The sequence below is a fragment of the Tetrahymena thermophila genome (genome assembly GCF_000189635.1).
Source record: "Tetrahymena thermophila SB210 genomic scaffold scf_8254395, whole genome shotgun sequence".
NCBI lineage: Eukaryota > Ciliophora > Oligohymenophorea > Hymenostomatida > Tetrahymenidae > Tetrahymena > Tetrahymena thermophila.
Genome location: NW_002476178.1, coordinates 146577 through 168047, shown reverse-complemented (window position 1 = coordinate 168047; position 21471 = coordinate 146577). Strand labels below are relative to the sequence as shown.

Below are 21471 nucleotides of genomic sequence, written 5' to 3'. Positions count from 1 at the left end.
AACATTTATATGAGTAAAGGTACGTTTAAAATAACTGTTAAAACTGCGAATCTTACAAAACTCAAAGAAGAAGCTAACAAAATAGTAAGTCATATAATTTTCTTTAAGAATAATATCCAATAATTATATTTGAGCTTTAAAATATTTTAAACTTAACAATAGTAACCGTTTGCTTAAATAGTTTTTGGAGAATAAGTCTAAAATACAAAAGTATATGAAGGGGGAGGCTTAAACCCTACATGGAATGAAACTTTTGTTTTTAAAAAAAAAGATGAATATAGACTTGGTATTTACGTATTGAAAAGCGATACGGGAAGCAAAGATGATTTGATAGGTATGCAAGAAGTAGGAATCAATTCATTTATTAAAAAGAAAAGTGTAGTTGATCATCCAGTAGAATTGATGAGCGAAGGAGCTATAATTGGTGAAATATTACTAAATATTGAGTTTATCTAAGAAGCTGGACCTGCTCAGTCGTGGTTAAACACTAATAAGAAAAAAAAGCAATTTAATGTGCATAAAATTTTAATCACAAAAATAAAAGCAAATTTGGAATTTGAGAGTGGTAACTCACCTTCTCTTGCTGATATAAATAACTTGGTAATAAATTATAATTCAAATAAATAAAACCAACTTTCATAATATTCACATTAATGAAAAGATGATAATAATAATAATTTATTCATGTCTTTTAAATATTTATTAGAGCCCAATTTTAAAAATAACTATGGGAAAAAAAACTTGGAGAACAAATCCTTCTATATCATCTGGAAAGAATCTTAAGTGGCCAGAGACTTTTAATTTAGTGATAGAAACCGAATAAGAACTCTCTTTAGAAATAGTTGATGGTGAATAAATTGAAGAAAAAATTGGATCTGCTATCTTAAAATTTAAATAAATTCCCTAAGGATCTACATCTAATAAAATCCCACTCATTTTAGATGGGTAAACAGTTGGAAATCTATATTTTTAAAGCGAATATTAACTACCTGAGGCTCCTCCTACCATTAGCTTAGATGACTCTCTTGCAGTAAATTATAATTTAGATCCACTAAAAAGCTAAATGCTTATAATTTTTTTAGAGTATAGGAAGATTAGCCAGTCCATATATATTTAGACCAGCAAAACTTATTGTTTCTACTATTAGGGTTTATTTAGAAAAAAATCTATAAGTTTAAGATCCTTAAGTTCTGATTCTTTGGGGAAGTTAGATAGAAAAATCGTCTGTATTGACAGATTAAACAACCTCAAAGCCTGAATGGAAAGAGCTAATTGTGTTTAACTAAAGTTCTTTCGATAATAAGATTGAAGTTAAGCTTCTCGATAAAAACATTAAATCAGAAGATGATTTTATAGGGTATGGGTATCTAATACTCGAATCCTCTGTTTCAGAAGGTGGTAAGTTCAGGTCTTAAAAAATAGAGCTTTACAATTATAATGTCTTACAAGGCTAAATGTATATAGACTTTGAATTTAAGTAATTTATTTATTCTTTATTAAAATGTATTTACATTTTTTATTTACTTTTTAATAAAAAGATTAGAAAATTAAGGTAAAGATTCCTCTAAAAATGATCCATTGGATGTTAAAAAGAAGACTAAACCAACAGAGGAGGAAATAAAAAAAAGAGAAATACTTTAAAAAAGAAGAGATCTTATGAAGTAAAGTGTGATGTCTAATGAAAGAAACAAAAGCTTTTTACCTTAATTAGACGATAATAGCAATATATTTAGAATAAAAACTCCTGCAATTAGACACTCCCCTTCACCCCCAAAACCCCCTCAAGCAATAAAAGTTGCTCACTCAATATCTTTACCAAAAATAAACTATAAAATTAATGTTTATGAGTACAATAAACTCTATAAAGATTCTGTATTTGGTTTGGGAATGTCAAATGTTCACAGTGCTTAATCCTTAAGGCATAGTATTCCCTCTTTCTCTATAAGTTAGGCACCAAGGTTTCCAGAAAAGAAGTATGATGGGTTTGATTCATTCAGTTATAATGCTCCTTCTAACTTTAATGGGAAATATTTTGATAATGGTAAATTTACCAAACAAAAATTATTTACTCCAGATTCGAGATATCAAATTTTCCATAAGTCTCCTACTCAAAAACCAGGTGTCTCATTTGGTTTAGGATAAAGATTTTAAACTAAAGTAGATAACTCACCTGGTTATTATTAAGGTCCTTAGCTTCTTAATTATAATTGATTAATAAAATGTGAAAATAATAAATCACATTTTGATTAAAAAGCTTCTTAAATTATAAGTGTTGTTTTAAAAAGCAAAATAATATTAAAAACAAACTGCATTCACCCTAAGTATTTTTATCTTTCCTCTTTATAATTTTTTATAAAAGTAAAGTTGAATAAAAATATTTGTTGATTATGAATTAAACATAAATAAATTAATAAAAACAAACTTTGATTAAATTAATTTTATTTCAATTAATCTATTTTTGAAAATTAAACTATTATCAAATGCTTTTATTCAATTTAAAATTTTATATTAAATAAAATGAATTAAATTCTTATTACATTAGATAAACCATAAATAAATCCTTCTATCTAAAATATTAAATTCATTTTTTAGAGTACAAAAAATGGGTAATAATTTTATTAAATTAAATTTCTTTAACTTTTTATCTTTTTTATTGTGATTTTTTTATTAAGAAATTCAAATAAAATATAAACTTCAATGTTATTTTGTGATTTAAATTATTAATTTAAGAAAAGAAAAATTAAATAAAATATTTGAAATCATTTTTTATTTTGAACATTTAGTATTCTTTGAGTTTTCATTAATTTGAAAATATATTTATATATATAAGTTAGTGGGTTTAAAAGAAGATGATATAATAATTTAAAAATATAAAAATTATCTTACATTTTTCAAAAGTAATGAGAATAATTTTATAAAATTTTATTTTCAATTTAACAATTAGCTAGATTAAACTTTCTTAAATCTAGTTAAAATAAATAAGACTTTTTCATATTTTTATTTATCAAAATATATCTATCTATCTATCAAATAATATGTATATACTATTTTCATTATATATTATATACAAAAATGTTAACTTAAACTAAGTTAGTATTCAGATCAATTTTTTAAGAAAGAAAAACTTACTGCAATCAATATGAATTACATACATCAGGCATAATTAAGGCTTAATTTATTTGCATATTAAATTGTTTAGATTTTTAGTTTAAATTTGCAGGTTTTTCTTAATACTTGAAATCTGCTTTGTTTGGAAAGTTTATTTCTAATTTTATAGAATATTAATCATTTTTGATATATTTCATCAACATTGATTGATTGATAGCACAATAAGTTTTAGCTTTTTATCAAAATAACTCCCTCATATATATTTGAAACCTATAATTTAAACCTTTTTAATTAACATTTTCAATATCTGAGAAGAGGTCTAGTGTTGTTGTTGGTAGAAGTATTGTACCAAGGTTACCACTCAATAGCAGGCTTGAAGTAATGTCTTAACTTTTCATCTCTCTTTCTTGATAATCTTTCAAACTTGCTAGATCTGAAGTAGAATCTCTCAATACGATCTTTGGGATGATAAACAACATCGTAGATAACAGTAGAGAAACCCAAACCGAAAACAAAATAGACAACGAAAGCAGGGGTTGTCTTTAAAATAGTCTTCAAAGGAGTAGGATATGCAGTGTTAACCATTCTAATTAATTACAAATTTTATTTCTTTTTATTATATATTTGATTTTTTATGATTATTTGCAAAGCAACACTTATATATTTGATTCTTTTAATGATTCAGAGAAAATAAACAAATACTTTTTCTCTCTTTATCTCTTTTCCCACTCTTTATTGATTAGGAACAGCTACAAGCACAATCACTATGGGCATAAAATCTATATTTCCATTTAATCAAAAATTTCATAAATATAAAAAATGATTAAAAATTTAATGATAAAATTAAAATATTTTATAATTATAAATTTTTTGATATTTAAGTTAAAAATTGATTATTAGTTTTATTTAATTTTCAGTTTATTTTTGATTTCTATATTGATATTATTATAATCAGACAAATCTTATTTAATTATCTCTTTTTATAGTTGTAAAATTGATATGATTTTCTCATTAGATATTAAAATAATGATTTTATTTAATTGAAAATTACATTTAAATTTTATAAAATTTATGAATTCTGACAATAAATATTTATATAAATCATTTTTATTAAATATTATATATTGCTATTTAAATAATAAATAATTAAAAAATAAAACATTCTTTGCCTAATTGTAGAATTTATTAGCAAGATTGATAAATACCTTCAAAAAAATTAGCAAATAAACAATGCAATCAGTGAAGAATTTAAATTAATCAAATCCTTACATTTAAAAAGCGACTGGAAATAACAAGTCGTCTACTATTTTACCTGCTTTAGAGTAGTCTACTCGAATAACTAACTCTCATAGTATCAAAGGAATAGAGAGTAACTTGACATTAAAAAAATTCATTATTATGAGATATATTTATTTATTTATGAACTAGTCTTTATAATCGTTTTCAAATAAATTAAAAAGATAAATTAAAATATTTTTTTTTAAACTTTAAATAGAAAGAATTCCTAAAAGTGTGCTACATGAATTATAAAATACATAAAATATGACATCACTATCATATTAAGATAGTAATTTTTTCATCACATAGTTTGGTGATAATAGATAAAAAGGGTCTATGCGTAAAACAGTATCTTAAATAGAATCAATTAAAGTATAAAAACCTAAATAAAAAATTGAAGTGATTATGGGCGAAGTAATTTACTTAAAATATTTTTATAGAAGTATAGTATTCACAAAAGAAAAACATTTTTTAGTAACAATTTTTACTATTATTTAAAAAGCTTGGGCAAGCTATTAAAAGGTTAAAAAATTTAAAGTAAGTATAGCCACCAAAGAATAAAATAAAAAGCAGTGAAAGTTCTCTGGATGAGAAGGAAAAGGCAGATGATTTGTTTATGAGTTAAATTGAAAAGACTCTTTAAGATAGAAAAAACTAAAATTCAATAGATACTTATGATTTAAAGAGTAATAAATAAACAATCAAATAACTATCAATCTTTATATTATATCCTTCTATGCAAGTTATATTTTAATATTTTTATATAAATAGGTTAGAGTATGAGCAGGATTTTTTTCAAAAACAGGGCTTAATAAGTTGATGTCATGCAAGAAAATCTGACTGATGGGCTCAACAAATTTAATAAAGTCATGGAAAACGTTAAAGAAAGAGAGAAGAAACTCTTTGATTTGTAAACTCAGCTAAATAAAATTCTAAATGAAGAGGACAGAGTTAAATTCATGAAAGGTTAGGATTCTGGAAGTGCAGGATAGTTGTAGCAAGAAATAGATTATTTTTAAGATAAAATGAATGAGCTACAAATGGAGAGAAACATCCTTAAAAATATGAAGAGTGTAAGAAAGAAAGACTTAGAGGTTATTATGGTTCCATATTATAAAGACAGGGATGTTTTGGCTGACTTAAATTAATTCTTGGAGAAAGAAACTGAGAATTTGGTCAACGATGCTAAATAAATAGATTAAATTCGTGTATTTTATTGCTTATTAATTACATTTTTTAGCTCTTTAAAATGAATTAAATTCCAATTATCTCAAAAATAGACTTGCCTTATTGATCAAGAGCAGTTCAAAAAGCAATTAGAAGTAAAGTCTACCATTCTATTAAGGGATTAAGAGATTCACAAGAAAAATGAGGAAAATCTGGAGAAAGTTATTGAACAAGAAATAGAGTATTCTAAATTTTAGTAAGAATTGAAAATTTAAGAACGTAAAGAAAGGGAAAAGTAGTTGTAAGAACAAAGAAAAAAAGTATACCTAGAGCAGTAAGAGTATAGAGCAAAGCTGGATAATTTGAAGATTCAATTTCAACAAATAGCTTCAAATCTACCTGCTCTAGAGAATCCTAAAGATGTAATACTTAACTTCGAAGAAATAAAGTAAATAATAATTATAATTTGATTAATTGATTGGCAGATAAAAAAATATATGAATAACAAATAAATTAAACTTTTCATACTTTAACTTCTCAAACTTCTCATATTCCTTATTTTATTAATAGAAAATTATATTTTTTAATTTTCAAGAGTTTTAAATTAAGGCTTGAAATTTTCCATTTCTCCTTTAATATGAAAAGTTAGAGTATGTTTGTTTGGATTATATCAAATCTATTAAAAAAATAATTTAAGTTGAACTAAAAATATTTTTAAACAAAACTTTACTTAAAATTAAATAAAAGAGAAACAAACTTTTTTTTGAAGAGGAAGTAAGAATCTTAAATTTAAATAATGAAAGACACTAGAATAGAAATATAAAATATGCAAGAATTATTAAAATAATTAAAAAATGAAAAATGTACTGTTCAAAAAGATGACACACTTTAAGTGGAAATGGATGAAACTACATAAGACAAGTTGGAAAAGTAGATAAACGAATAAATATTCTAGTAAATAAAGGCAAAACAAGATGTAAATATGTTTACATGTATATTTAATTTAGTTTTATTTTTTTAAAAGTAATAAAGGTCAGTTAGATTACTCACAGATATTAAAAAAGGACTATCAGGAATTGTTGAGTAATTTTAGTACAGCCAACTTCAAAAAGTAAATAAAATTGTTTATAGATGATTCAGAGACTTTAAATTTTAAACGATTAACATATTAGATAAATAAGACTAATTTATAATCATTGTCAATTGAAGAGATGTCAACCTAAGTTCAATATATGTTCGAAATACTATTTGATTAATTTTCTAATCTAGATGTAAACGAATAGGAAATATAGACAAAACTTCAATAAAAACGAACATAGATAGCAAAAAGATAAACAACAGCAATAAGTGAAAAAAATCAAAATAATTTTTCTGAAAAGGAATTACTTGATGACGAACAATCTGATTCTTTAAATTGAAATATCATACTATAATCTAATTATATTTGATTAAAATAACAAAAAAAACTAATTTTCAAATCTAAATAGAGTTAATTATTGTATAAAAGTGTGTTTGAGTTTATTAGTCAAATAATTTATTCTAAAATTTATTTATTTATATTTCTTTTTTAATTTAAATTTTATTTATTAGTTAGTCTTTTTTGAATTAAAAGCAATATTTTCTTTCATTTAATAAATGATTTTTATGAAAATATTTTGTTGAAAATATTTAAGTATGTATTCTCAAAATTATTTATGAAAAATAAATTGTATTGTTCATAATCATTTTCTTTGGTTGGAGTTGAGTTTTAACAAAGTTATCATGAATTAATTATTTAGATTATTAATTAATGTTAGAAATTTAATTTAATAAAAATATAGTTTACGTTTCAAAAACATAAATTGAATTTTGTAAAATTTTAGATTTGCTTATTAAAAGTTCGAAACATATATCAAATCAACAGTTGGAATAGCTTTTATAGCAATTATTATTACAATTTAAGCATCTAGTATAACAGCATAAATGGATTAAAATGAAAAAGTGAGCTATGAAAAGCTTATTTAGTAGTATATTGAGGACTAAAAGTTGCCAGATTTGTTTGAATCATATACAAAGTAGTTAATTTTAAACCAACCAGCAGATCCAATCCAATTTTTAATTGATCACATATCTTCTAAACGTAGCTAAAGATTAATATTTTTTACAGGTTCCACTAAAGAAAAAAGAAAAGAAGTAGTTGATTAAATAGCAAATGCATTCAACTATGAAGTCATCAATCTAGAAGATGATGAATAATTGAAATCTAAGAAAAGTGAAATAGTAAATTAAAATGTTAAAACCTTAATCTCTAAGGTTGAAAAACATTTTAGAGGAGTGATTGTAAATGGATACCCTTATGATTTTGAGACAGCAATATTTGCTCAGTAAAATGGAATAATACCAGATAGAATTTTTGTTTTTAACAGCTCGTAAGATGATTTAAAAGCTCACTATAGCTAAGTTTATAAGGATAATCTCGAATTAGTAGAAAGAGCTATCACAAGAGATAGTCTTAATTAAAAGGAAATCAGATAAATGTATAATGGATTCCATGACTACTTCAACGTATCTAATATAACTAAATAAGAATTAACTGAAAACATCAAGTCTATTCTCAAACTAAAAGATAAAAGGATAGTTCCATTAAGGTAAAATTACTAATTTAATGCATTAAATTTATTAAAATAATAATGCAAAGTATTTAAATTTACATTCAAAGATAAAAAAAAGTAGAGATATAAATAAATAAACAAATGTATAAAGATAATAATTAAACATTTAAATAAAAAATGGCTATTTTTAGGTTTAATGTGAAGAATAAAAAAATAAAAAAACTAATTTTAGTAAAATTAATATATATTTTTTTTAATTATCACTATAATTTAATAGATCTCCTAGAGTTTTAATTATAAGACCTCCTCACCTTCGTCAAAGAGCCCATTAATTATATTAATAAATAGCTCAAAAATATGGATTTAATGCTGTTTCTATTTATGAATTACTTGACAAGCACATCTAATAAAAAACTCATATTGGAAAATTTGTCTATCAAGCAATGAAAAATCATTCTAAAATACCTGATGAAATTATTATCGGATTGTTAAGGGCTTAGATATTAAACACATCTTCAAAGCAAAGAGGTTATGTTGTTGAGGGATTCCCAAAATGTAACTTTTATTTATTCAAATTGATTTACTTAAATTTTTAATAAATAAAATCATAGCAAAAATTTAAAATAATTTATATTATTTTTAACAAAAGGTTAAAGTTAACTAAAGTCCATTCAAAATTATGCTATAAACCCCCACTTTATAATTATATTAGACGATGAAGATGAAAATTTACTGAACTAATATAAATTATTAAAGGTGGATCCTGAAACTGGCCGCTATTATGAAGCAAACGACTCTTCATTAACAAATTAAGTTAGTCACAGGTTAAAAGCATAATAAAAATAAGACTAATAGTGGATAGATGAAATTGTGAGTTATAAAGAACTAATCGGTGAAGCAGAGAAGTAATTTGGAGAAATAGCATAAAGATATAAATTAAATGTCGATTCTAATGAGAAAATTATTAAATCTGTGGATGTTTTCTTAAATAACCCTAAAATATATTCTTGATAGAAAATAATTTGACTTATTCTATATTAATAGTTTTAATATTAAGTTTTTATTGTACTTATATCTATTACATTTGAATATAACCTTGCTTGCATATTTATTTGATTAGATTACTATTTCATTAAGCTAAAAATTTACTTCATTCCAGTTAATTAACTCTTTCTTTTTCACACAAAAACTCTTATACTAATTTTTATTTTTTAATTGAATTATTTACCAATTATGTCCCTATGATATTTAAACTAATATAACATTGTATTTATCTCATATTAAAGCTAGTAATGGAGCTTATTCTTGAACTTCCAATTAATATTTTTTAAATTTAATAATCTATCTTAAGCAATTTTAAGTATAGAAACTTAATATCAATAATTAAGTTAACTTTTTTAATATTCTAAGTAAATTAAATGAAAATAATCAAAAATATTGTAGAGAATCTAGTATAAATTAAATTAACTAAAAACATATTTTATATTTTATTGTTAGACTAAATCATTTAAAGCTATATAATAAATAAATTTTATTTAAAATTAAAATATTTTTGTTTTATCGTCTAAATAAAGATAAATCTAGAAAGTATTTTAATCAACTTGAATTTATTTTTTTATTATAAAAAAACTATTAGATTATATATAAAGTATGAATATACGTAAATTAAAATAGCTTTATATTCTTCTATTATTGCTCATCTTTGTTCTCCAAATTTAAATTTATAATTTTTGAAATTCTAAATTAAATTTTCCTCAAATATTACAGAAGTATTTTTTTTTAGAGAAAATGATAATCTGCTTGTTGATGTCGAGAGGTAAATAAATACTTTGCTTATTTGTCGAATTTTTAGGGAAAAGGAAAAAAACAAAACAGAAATTTCACGAAAAATAGAAACATAAATTTTATTGGATCTGTAGTTGATTATTGTAATTAGTTTGAAGATAGCAAGCAAATATAATTCAAAACTAAATAAATGAAGATAGAATGGAAAAAAAGAAAATGTATAGAAAAAATTAAGATAAATTAAAAGAAATTTCAAGATTGTTGAATAAAATAATTGTTTTAATTGTAATATAAAAATTAAAAGCATGTAGCAGGATTTAAAAAAATATGATTATGATATCATAAAAGGCCATTAATTATTATAAAATTTATAAATAGCTAGATTGTCTCTATTGAAGATAGAAAAATATGAGAGATAGATAGATAGAATGACACTGACTTTATGCATTTTCTGATAAGCTTTTTGAAAGGAAAAAATTACAATTTTATTGTTCTTCTTATAAAAGTAATTGAGACTATCTATCTATTAATTTTTTATTAAATAAATTAGAGAGCAGATGAGTTTTATAGTCAAAGTGAATTTTTTACTCTTTATTAAGAGTTATAAATTAGTTCGTCATTGAAGGAAACTTCTATGTCTATTCTGTTTGCTATTTATAAACATCTGCTTGTTTGCCTACTATGTATAGTTAAAGGTTTCTCTAAATAATCAAAACAATTAAATATAAATAGATTGATTAAAAGCAAAAAAATTAAATAACAAAAAAAAACTATTCAAACAAAGCTGAAGAAAAAAAAGACATAAAATCTAACAACCTCAGAAAAAAACAAAAATTAATTAATTACTTTACCAAATTTGATCATTTGATATTTTAAAAGACTTAAAGAAAAAAACATTGTGATAAAAAAAAAATGAACTTTTAAGAAACTTTTATATCTTACGTTAATGAAGCTAAAATGATGTGGGATTAAAGCTAATTGAGATAGAACTACCTCTAAAAGAAGGCTGATTTATTTAGAAGCAGCATTATGATTAACAATTCATTTATTTTAAATATTGCGCAATAATATTCTCACACTTAATTTGTTAAAAACAACTTCATGCTTATTTAAAAAAAATAGCGCAAGAATGCTGAAAATGAATAAGAAGAAGAACAATAAGAATAACAAAACTGAGGAATTAATCTTTGAAATATTTTAATAAATGAATTATTATTCCTAACTAGTTTCAATTTCTGCTCAGTGAACCTAAGAGTTAACAAACCAATCATTTTCATACCTGTCTACCTACCTATCTATCTATACTAAATAAATATGCATTTGGTAGTCTACGAATGCTAGCTAAAATACTATATATTCAAATAAAAAATAAAAATCTTTATATACACATATATATTATACTCTAATTTACTTTTTATAAGAATAATTCTTTCCTATTTGTATATATAATCATTGTTTGTTGCATGTATATTTTATTTGTAATCTTTATTTATATAAGCCCAATAATGGCAAATTTTACTACAAAAAGGTTTTTGATATCTCTAAATCCATATTTTTATTGAATTTTTAATTGTTGAAAAAATGTTGCTGGCTATTCCATTTTATAATTCCCTCAAATTAGCACATCTTTTTAACTATTTCTGACTGATTAAGATTTTCTAAAAATAACTCTTCTGTATTTTAATTTAAGAAATATGTAATTGTTTTTGTATTAGATAGTTTACGTCAACTTCAAACCCATAAAAATTATCATAAAAAATAAACATTTAAAAATTGAGTTAGTGAAAATTTGTACAAAATTTTAAATAAATTTAATTTGCTTGCATTCAAAAATGAATGATTGTGAAAGTCAAAGTGTCTTTTTTTTCTAATTCAAATATTTTATATACTAAAAATAACACTGAAGTTTTTCCTAAAGTTTATTTTAAATTAAAAAAATATAAATACTCTTGTAAAATCATTAAAAAATTATTAAAATTTTTTTTAAATTTAGACTAGAACTAAACGAAAAACAAACCATTAGCATTTTATATCATTATCTAACTGAATTCAATAAAAATGTTATCTTTAGGTAGGATAAAAACTTTTAAAATTTATTTACTTAAATCTTGCTTCAAATAAAAAAGGATTTAAATGCTTGAAATTTAAATAAACAATTACTCAATAATCAATGAAAGAAATTTATTAATTTAGCATTAATAAAATTTTTATAAAAATAAAATAAATTTTAATATGATCTAGAATAGATTTTTAGATGAAAAAATAATCATTTTTAGTTCTTAAAATAAATGAAATAATTATGTTAATATGGATTTAAATTCTATGATTCAGTTCTATTTGGACTTAAATTACAGGAAAATATTTTTAATTATTTAATAAGAATATTAATTAATTGTTTTATTAGTAGTTTAATTGTTTTTAAAATATTATAGTTTAAAATCAATAAATTAAAAGTTTAATGTAAATCCTCACTAAAAACACCTAAGTTTCTAAAATAAATAAAAAATTTATTAGCAATAAACATAGCTAGCTACTAATATATAAATCTATGATATATTAATTATTAATAATATTTTTTTTATAGAAATAGTTTTTAATAATTTTTTTTCTTACCAAGATCACATTTCCAATCTCCAATAAATTATTTTTTATGAAATACTGTTTTGACATAAATTACCAAAAATTTAAGAAATTTCAAAAATTTTGAGTATAACTATCATTAAATGTTTAATGGAGCTTTTGAGAAGGGTTAGTTATAATTAATGTAAATTTATGGTAATTATTACTAATTATTTAAAAATATAACTGGTATGTATTTAAATTATTTTTAAAGAGGTGATAATTAAGAAAAATAAATGTTATATTCAAAAAATATCTTTTTTATTGGATTTTAAGCTTTTTTAAGTTTTTTTAATGACTAATTATTTATTTTTTAAGTAACAATTATTTATCAATAATATTTTATTATAGTTAAAGGAAATCTAAATTAAATTTGAATTTAAACTCTAATAATACTAGTACTAATTTAATAAAATTAATTTTACCTCAGGTATTAAATAGTTAACATATTTAAAGAATAAAGCTTTCTGATTCAAATTTGACAATTTTACAAATTTACTGGTTTGTATTTATATTTTTTTTGTAAGTTTTAACTATATATAATTTATATTGCTATCACTGATTTTATTAAAATAATATTAACAATAAGTATTTTATGAAAAATGAAAGTAACTTACTAATGATTATGTTAATTACTGTAAAAAGTTTGTTTGAGTATTGCACCAATCGTTATTTACTAAATTATAAGCATACTTTTATATGCTTATTGAATTTATTATTTTTAATTATTTGTATTAAGGTTTGATGTTACCTGAATGTTGATACATATTTATATTTAAATTTAAGTACATATTTTGATATAACTTTATAATTATTTATGGTTCTGTACTGCAAGTCAATAAAATTTTTTTGAAATGTTAACAAATTCTGAATTTAAAATATCTTACATATATAAATAATATTTAATAAATTATTTTAAAAGATATTTTAATTTATTATCTATTTTAATAAAGAAAAGTTGATAGAAATTACATTTTTCAATTTTAATTTTACTAAAATTAGATTTAATATGAGTCATTTGTATAAAATGAAGATGAAAGATAGACTAAATTTTTTATAAAACACTACATTTCAATGTTCATTTTTGCTGATATAGGAATCGAAATTTTTAAATCTTATAATGTATTCGATATATTAAATAAAATATGTTTGAATTCATTTATTTTGGTGATAAAGAATCTTTTGTTTCCAAAGTTAATTAAGTTTTTACCATATAAATGGAGTGAATTAAAGTTTTATTAACCAGAAAATGTGGGACTAATTAATGATTAATCTATATTATATCATTTTAATAGATTTCATCATATCTACTTCCTCATAAAAGCTTAAAAGCGAACTATTTAATTTGACATAAAATAAATACTTGAAATATTATATCTTAAAATTTAATTATTTTAAATTACTCATTATTAGAATTTTTAGAAATTAATAGAACAATAGAAGTTTTCAATATACATATAATTAAATGTCTGATAGATTGATTTTCTCAACATAACCAGAGCTTTTGCGTTTGAATTAAAAAGATGAAGAATATGGCTTTGGATTATTTTAGAAATTGATTGATGCTTTAGAAATATTTACCCCTAAAATATTAAGCTACAGATTTATTTCAACCAATTAAGATACTCTTAAAATACTATCATTTTGCGCTTATTATATTTTAACAACTATTTCGAATAGGAAAACTTTAGGAGAAGAATTTTGTAATTTGCATCAATTTAATAAATAGGATTTTGATTTTAAAGGCATACCAACAAGTTTAAAAAGAAGAGTTTTGTTTGTGATTCTAACAACCCTCTCTCCATTTATTTTCAAAAAACTAGTGAAAAAATAATATGATCAATCGAGAGAAATGATGATGGCAGAAAGAAAAGAATATAGAGGAATATTAGCTAGTTTTATAAGGAACTTGCCTAGCTACGATGGAATTTATGAAAAAATTATTAAATTTCATCTTTGCATGTTCTTTTTAGATGGATTATTCGTATAGATATCCAAAAGAATAAGCGGCATATATTATGTTTTTTAAAAACAGCCTTAAAATCACAATATTACATACAAAAAAGTTGGAGTACTTGTGGCCTTACAATTAGCAATAGAGTTTGCAAGATATGGATACAGAGTATATTAAGATTATTAGTAATCTAAACAAATTTAAAATTAAATTAATTCTGAATATAAATATAAATCTGGGGAAGATAAAAATGAAAATTAACATGAAGAAGAAGAAGAGGAAATAGATATTCCATAAGAATTGCTTTGTGCTTTGTGCTACGATAAAAGGAAGATAACATCAGCAACTCCATGTGGTCATTTATTTTGTTGGGACTGTATTATAAAGAGTACTTAAATTAAACCTGAGTGTCCAAATTGCCGTTAAGCTTGCTTGCCTTAAAAAATAGTTTAAATAGCTAATTTTAAGTGATTTTACAAGTACAAATAAAATAAAAATAAACATTAAAACGATTTATAATAAAATTAATTTGTATAAAGTTATTTTAAATCTACATTTTTAAGATAATTATTTTTTAGATTATAAAAATTAAATAAATAAATAAATTATGGATTCATAGATTTTTTTAAATTATTTTTAAAATATTACAATAATTAAAATAAATATTTCTTCATAAAATGTTAATTAATTCATAGTTTATTGATTGTATTTTAAAAAAGCATATTAATGGTATAGCTTAATAATAATCCAAAATTTCAATATTTAATTATATCCATTAAAAATTAAACTGAATGAAATCGTTTAAATTTTAATATTAATTCATTAAATAAAAAAACATTTACTTTAATATTATCAATATTCATTTAAAAAAATATTTGAGAAAAAAAAAAATTTTTTTAACTTAATAAATAGTTATTTTAAATTAAATTTTTTTAAAATAATATCATAATTCATTATTCATTTTGGGATTTTTACATTTTAATTATTTTTTCAAACAATTATGTAAAATAATTAGTGTCTGTTTTGAAGAATGTATCGACTGATTAAGTTTTTAACCTCAAAATAAATATTAAATATTTATTTTTTATAAATGTATTTATGAATATAGATTTATATATATTAATAGATTAAAAATAGTCTGAAAAAGTAATTTACTTTAGAAATAAAATCGCAAAAATTAAAAAAAAGTTGTTTATATTCACACTTTACTTATAAGAATTAACAATAATAATTATTAATTTAATTAAATATTTTTTTGTTTTCAAAGACAATATTTAAATTTATAGCACTCCATTTTGGAAAATACACAACAAAGCATCAAACTTATATAAAATCTAACTAATATTGCAAATATTATCATAGAAGGATTTTAAATATCAAATATCTTAATAAATTTTCAAAAGCCTTTGAATTAATAGTGTATACTTAGTTACTTACTTATTAGCTGATTCAAATTAAAGGTCATTTATTGATAGCTCCCAATTAAATTAAGAAATGATAAGGGAGAAATTAACAGGAAGAAGTCCTAAGGGCAATCTCAAGTAGCTAATGATATCATCAGAAAATTTAAATGCCTTATAAAAAATGTAGCAAAGCAACAAAATTACAACACCAAGTTAATAAAGTAAGAATGAACAAAATAATGGTAATGTTAGAATTGAAAAAAGCTTAAAAAAAATAGACTCTAGCTAGAAAATGAGCTTATTTCCTCCTTCAATCTCTTTAGAAAAATCGAAAAGTACCGAAAATCCAATCGATAGATAAATTAAAGATAAATAAATTAGTTTTTAATGTAAAAGCTTAACTACTTCCCTAAGAACCAATTAAGATGATAGCGATCCGTTTGGTTTTGGTCAAATAAAAAAGTAGCATTAAACAGATTTTATGGCTCAATAGCTCAAAAATATAAATCTAACTTCTATTTCTATAAAGAATAATTTCAATTAATAAAATTATCCATAGATAGAAGTGTTCACCTCTTCATTTATTGAAGGAGAGTCCAATAAAAATTAGATACAAAACCAAACAGAAAAAAGCAATCCAAATAAATAATCTCCAAACTTAGTTGGCTTCTCTTTAGCAATTACCAAAAAGGAATACACTCATTTGAGTAATTTTGTAAATGCAAAAGATTGGAAAAAAATTACGAAGCTGGAGCTTAGCTAGAATAAGCTGTAGGATATTCCTTATGAAATATTCGAGTTAAGCGAATTGCGATCCTTGAAGCTTGATAATAACTATATTAAATCTATTCCTGATTTAGTGTTTGATAAATTTACAGAACTAAGGGAGTTTTCAATTTCGAATAATCTTGTAAAGTATATACCGGTTAGTATATAAAAATCTTAATATTTAACAACTGTTGATTTTGGTTTGAATCATATAGAAGTAATCCCCGAAGAAATCTTCAATTTACCTTAACTCTCTGTCTTGAACCTTACATCAAATGATTTCGAATACATTCCATCATCAATAATTAAAGTAGAAAGTACTTTAAAAGAATTTTCAATTGATTGGTTTCGATATGCAAATCCTCCCATGAATATAACCCAAAATGAATCAGCCATTTAAATTTTAATAGCTGCTGTTAAAAAAGATTTATACAACTCTAATTCATAAAAAAACTTGGATAATATTCGAATAGATAACCTAAAAATGCCATGCAGTACTTCTGTTTTCAGATACAATTCTTAAACTGCTTCTTAAAAGAATCTCTCGAATGGAGATTCGAATAGTATTTAAAACAACAATAATTAAGATAAAAACATGGAATCATTTTTGTAGAACATCGATTTTACAAACTAAACTTTTAGCTTTTTGAAATTTTTAAGAGCTTATTCGAAAGTATTTGACCTCTATAGAGTTGTTTCTCCTGAGTCAGGTGGTACTCTTGTTCATTAGGCAGTTTACAATGAAGATGTAGGAGCTTTACAAAGCTTACTCAATTATGATTTTTAATAATTTATAAATCCTCTTGACAAACAGTGTCACTCACCACTTTCTCTTGCTATAAAAGAGGAATAATATTATTGTGCTAAAATTCTTATTTATAGAGGAGCCGATGTAAATATCGGTTCTGGGTTTAGCGGATCTTCATGTTTACTTTTAGCTGTGGGTAAATTATAATACTACTTGGTCAAAGATTTAATAGATAGAGGAGCAAATATAAATCATTTAGACAAAGAAAAGAATAGCTGCATGCATATATTATTTAAGGTGTTTGAAAACAATCCTAAGGAAGCTGCGAGAATAGGAGATTTGTTGCTCGAAAATTTTGCTGATCCTAATATTTTAAATTAGAATAAATGGAGTCCTCTTCATATTGCTGCTAAAAAGGGCTATTTATTAGCAATCCAATATGCATTTAATTATAATAAAATGTAGGCCTTACTCAATAAGTAAGATAATAAAAGCAATCCAGATTTTCTTTAAAAGACAGACCACAATTATGAATCCAAATTAAATTAAGAAAAAATTAAAATTCTATTTAAAATCTATTAGAAGGGAGGAGAAGAAAAAATGAATATTCTTCATATTTCGTGTCTAAATTGTTTTACTGATATAGTTGAGTATCTTATTTTAAAAGAAAACTACAATTTTACCATCAGAAATAGATTTGATAGAACTCCTTACAGTTTTTCTTAGAGACACTCAACTATTAGCAAGCTTCTAAAAAGATGGGAAGTGAGGTTAACAGACTTCTTCATAAATTAAGACACTATTAAAGTTATAGAAAATAAGATGTATGACTGCTAGGACGATGATTAAATACAAATAAATCCTTTCCAAAAAAGTAAGGCATATAATTTTTATGACCAAATTAACTAAAATTCACGTCTCTCAGTTCTCAATAATTCGCAGCAGAACTAAAACCAGATGGCTGAGAGATCCTTGATTTATATAAACAATTAAGAGTATTAAGAAAACAATAATAAGAAAATTGAGCACAGTAATCCTTAACTTCAAATATTAAATCAATTCAAACATAATAACAATAGCATAGCATATTTCAATTCATATTATTCACCTTACCAAAATGATAAAATTTTAGATATCAATGAATTTAAAACGATTAACTCTGAAAATCACTTAAATAAAAAATAAACAAATAATAAATAATCTTCTAAAACTGCATCAAACATTGAGAAAAATTATGAAACCGAATTTAAAAATTAGTAATAAAATTATTTAGATGATTAATTTAATTCAACACATATTAAGAAAACTGAAAGTTTAAATTAATTGAAAGAACAAACTTCCCTGCATTAATCTTGCTTCAACAGTTTTTAAGAGAAAGATAATCAACATTATTTAGGTTCATTTATTATTTAAAGCTCTCTACAAGCCTTTAGAAAATCAAGGGAAGATTTCCAAAAATATTAGAATAAAATGTATCCAATTCGTACCTTGCCCTAGCATTAATAAAACAAAGTATAAAATTTGCTGGAAAGCTTTTCTAACGATAACTTAAATAGTGAGTCTGCTTTGAATGCATCAGATGAACTCGCTACTATAAATAATTATGCTACGAACAATTAACAAAACTAATCTTAACAATTGACATAATATACAGACTTATAAAATAATTATCTCAATTAAAATCAAATTCAAAAAAGCTAAATTTCAACTAACCTAACTCACTTAATAAATTAAAAGAATAAACATTAAACAAACTAAGCATTTAATAGTAATAATAATAAATTTGATTTAGCTGAAATAGATTTTTCTTAAGAATTGGTAAGTGAAGAATAAGGGGTGAAAGCAAGCTAGATATTTTCATGGACGAAGTTATAGCCGAAGCTGATATAGGATAAATTGCAAGAAGAAAAAAATAATAATAAATGTGATATTAAAACAGAGGATTTAGATAGTTTGGAAGAGAGCAGTATCAAACAGCTAAATGGAAATAGTAACCCAAAAATCTTTTAAAAATCTAAAAACTAGAATTTGTATTTTAAGACTAATTGTGCCAAACCTTCTAAATTATGTGATGTAATATAAGATACAGAAAAGTTAAAAGAATTACTAGAAGAAAGTTTTGAGGAAAGTCTTTCATCTTGTGGAGAAGGAGAACAGAATATAGATGAGCTTTAAGAAAATTTTGAGGAATCTCTAAATGAAAGTTTTTCCCTTCGCACAATGCCATATTCACCAAATAATTTAAAACACATTTAACCAATTTTAGGATAACTTACTCCAAATGATGATGTTTAAAATGAACAAAATAATAAATATAAAAAAGTAATTAATTCAGCTCCTTAACCTATAAAGATAAAAAAGAACTACACAGAAAATATAAAAAATGTATTTAAAAGCAATTTATCTACCCTTTACAATTAAAAGATGATTGAACCTACTGAATAAGCTAAAGGATAAAACTATATTGCCAACTAGGATATGAATAACAATGAAAAAATTTGGAATTATAATTGCTTTTAGTTGAAAACGTAAAAAAAAATAGATCAATTACTTCAGTCACTAAAAAATTTAGACTTTAAAATTAAAAATCAAGAAATAGTTTTAAACAAAAAATTAGAAAGTCTAAGTAGTATTAAGGATATTGAATCTTAGCTCAAAGGAATGCTAAAAGAATTACTTACAAACAATAATTTTAAGGATTCGTTTTAAATTGAAGTTTAAAACTTACAACAATCAATTACAAGTGCAATTACTCAGTTTAATCTAACAATTAATCAAATATACTTATTCTTATATAATAAAAACTAGCAATTATCATCTTAAATATATAATCTAAAAATGATAACTAATTCTTAAATAAAAGAAATCAAACTTGAAAAAGATTGGGTCAATATGCAGAGAAGTTACTTGCTTTAGAAAATACAAGATTTTAGAGTTTTATAAATCTTTTTCTAACAACTATTCCCATAAAACAATGTATTAGCACTATATCAATAATTAGACTCTTTTAATTAATCAAACTCCCTAACTTAAATAACTTAATCTGAAAGACACTTTTCAAATGCATCTTTTTCTTCATAGAAGAGAGATTCATTTTAATCCTCTTTCTAAATTATGAATACCTAATATTAGCCTACTTAACTTAATCAAAATTATGATGAATGCTTAATGCTAACAAACCCACTTTACTACTATGAAACGGTATAAAGAGTGTAACAATAATTTTTAAATCCTTCATCAAAAAATTAAATTTTGAATGAAACCTAATTGATGCAAACATTACCAACAGAAGAAGAATACGATTCGTGTTAAATTGAACAGCCATCTATTAGATTTACATAATATAATTTGCAAAAACCTAAAGTATCTTCATTGTAAAAAAGATTCTCATTTTCGCAATAAATTTAATGATTTCAATTTTGTATAGAAATAATTTAATACTAAAAACCTATAATAATTATTTTTAAAAAATTTCATAAATAACCTATTTAAATTTTGCTACTTCCGAAATATTATATGTAATCAACATATAAAATTTCATCATATGTAACTTTATATCTTAAAATATTATTTTATTTTGAATTAATTTACACTTCTTTTTTTTATTTGTTAATAATTTTAATATTTCAATTAAAATACCGTCAATTATTATTAATTCAGGCCTACACCTCACCATATTTAAACTTCGGTAAGGGCCATGTTTTATTTTGAGAATTTTCCCTCCTTATTCGAAAATCATCCTTTTTGATGAGTACCTAGGGTAAATTATTTTTATGATTATTATTAGAATTAAGATAAAAATGTTAGTTAGGTTTTAAAAATAAAGTATAAAAAGAATGTAACAAAAAAAATAAGGAATAAGTAATTAATTAAAAAATAAACTTAAAAAATATACTATATGTTGTATTTACAGAAATAAGACACAGTTTAATAATTTTAAAAGCAGTAATAAGGAGTGTTTATTATATATATATATATGTTAATGAGAAATAATCATCTAAATTCATTTTCATTCAGTCTTTTTTCCTGCAAAAAAACTAATAACAATTA

The 21471-nt window shown here is 22.6% G+C and overlaps 10 protein-coding genes across 10 annotated transcripts; 6 read left to right on the top strand and 4 right to left on the bottom strand. All coding sequences in view use genetic code 6, as the record gives it.

Moving 5' to 3' along the window:
* Positions 1–9: 9 nt before the first annotated feature.
* On the top strand, positions 10–2211 carry TTHERM_00455570 (C2 domain protein; the record flags this gene model as incomplete). The annotated part of the gene is made up of 5 exons (XM_001024163.3): positions 10–84; positions 163–600; positions 707–1030; positions 1083–1477; positions 1539–2211. The coding sequence occupies 5 exons, from the start codon at positions 10–12 to the stop codon at positions 2209–2211; spliced, it is 1905 nt and encodes a 634-aa protein (XP_001024163.2).
* A 1197-nt stretch (positions 2212–3408) lies between these two features.
* Positions 3409–3693, bottom strand: TTHERM_00455560 (transmembrane protein, putative; the record flags this gene model as incomplete). The annotated part of the gene is made up of 1 exon (XM_001024162.3): positions 3409–3693. The coding sequence occupies one exon, from the start codon at positions 3691–3693 to the stop codon at positions 3409–3411; it is 285 nt and encodes a 94-aa protein (XP_001024162.1).
* A 645-nt stretch (positions 3694–4338) lies between these two features.
* TTHERM_00455550 (hypothetical protein) lies at positions 4339–6023 on the top strand (the record flags this gene model as incomplete). Its single annotated transcript, XM_001024161.3, has 5 exons — positions 4339–4477; positions 4604–4800; positions 4889–5072; positions 5158–5594; positions 5667–6023. The coding sequence occupies 5 exons, from the start codon at positions 4339–4341 to the stop codon at positions 6021–6023; spliced, it is 1314 nt and encodes a 437-aa protein (XP_001024161.2).
* Positions 6024–6407: 384 nt separating this feature from the next.
* TTHERM_000455549 (transmembrane protein, putative) lies at positions 6408–7215 on the top strand (the record flags this gene model as incomplete). The annotated part of the gene is made up of 3 exons (XM_012800019.1): positions 6408–6529; positions 6578–6664; positions 6726–7215. The coding sequence occupies 3 exons, from the start codon at positions 6408–6410 to the stop codon at positions 7213–7215; spliced, it is 699 nt and encodes a 232-aa protein (XP_012655473.1).
* A 300-nt stretch (positions 7216–7515) lies between these two features.
* On the top strand, positions 7516–9155 carry TTHERM_00455540 (adenylate kinase; the record flags this gene model as incomplete). The annotated part of the gene is made up of 3 exons (XM_001024160.1): positions 7516–8180; positions 8422–8699; positions 8794–9155. 3 exons carry the CDS (start codon positions 7516–7518, stop codon positions 9153–9155), a joined length of 1305 nt encoding a protein of 434 aa, XP_001024160.1.
* Positions 9156–9840: 685 nt separating this feature from the next.
* TTHERM_000455539 (transmembrane protein, putative) lies at positions 9841–10377 on the bottom strand (the record flags this gene model as incomplete). Its single annotated transcript, XM_012800018.1, has 1 exon — positions 9841–10377. One exon carries the CDS (start codon positions 10375–10377, stop codon positions 9841–9843), a length of 537 nt encoding a protein of 178 aa, XP_012655472.1.
* Positions 10378–10499: 122 nt separating this feature from the next.
* On the bottom strand, positions 10500–10974 carry TTHERM_000455538 (hypothetical protein; the record flags this gene model as incomplete). The annotated part of the gene is made up of 2 exons (XM_012800017.1): positions 10500–10630; positions 10872–10974. The coding sequence occupies 2 exons, from the start codon at positions 10972–10974 to the stop codon at positions 10500–10502; spliced, it is 234 nt and encodes a 77-aa protein (XP_012655471.1).
* Positions 10975–11168: 194 nt separating this feature from the next.
* On the bottom strand, positions 11169–11755 carry TTHERM_000455537 (hypothetical protein; the record flags this gene model as incomplete). Its single annotated transcript, XM_012800016.1, has 2 exons — positions 11169–11278; positions 11341–11755. 2 exons carry the CDS (start codon positions 11753–11755, stop codon positions 11169–11171), a joined length of 525 nt encoding a protein of 174 aa, XP_012655470.1.
* Positions 11756–14013: 2258 nt separating this feature from the next.
* Positions 14014–14973, top strand: TTHERM_00455520 (Pex2/Pex12 amino terminal region family protein; the record flags this gene model as incomplete). The annotated part of the gene is made up of 1 exon (XM_001024158.1): positions 14014–14973. The coding sequence occupies one exon, from the start codon at positions 14014–14016 to the stop codon at positions 14971–14973; it is 960 nt and encodes a 319-aa protein (XP_001024158.1).
* Positions 14974–15996: 1023 nt separating this feature from the next.
* On the top strand, positions 15997–20832 carry TTHERM_00455510 (ankyrin repeat protein; the record flags this gene model as incomplete). Its single annotated transcript, XM_001024157.2, has 1 exon — positions 15997–20832. One exon carries the CDS (start codon positions 15997–15999, stop codon positions 20830–20832), a length of 4836 nt encoding a protein of 1611 aa, XP_001024157.2.
* Between the last annotated feature and the right edge of the window lie 639 nt (positions 20833–21471).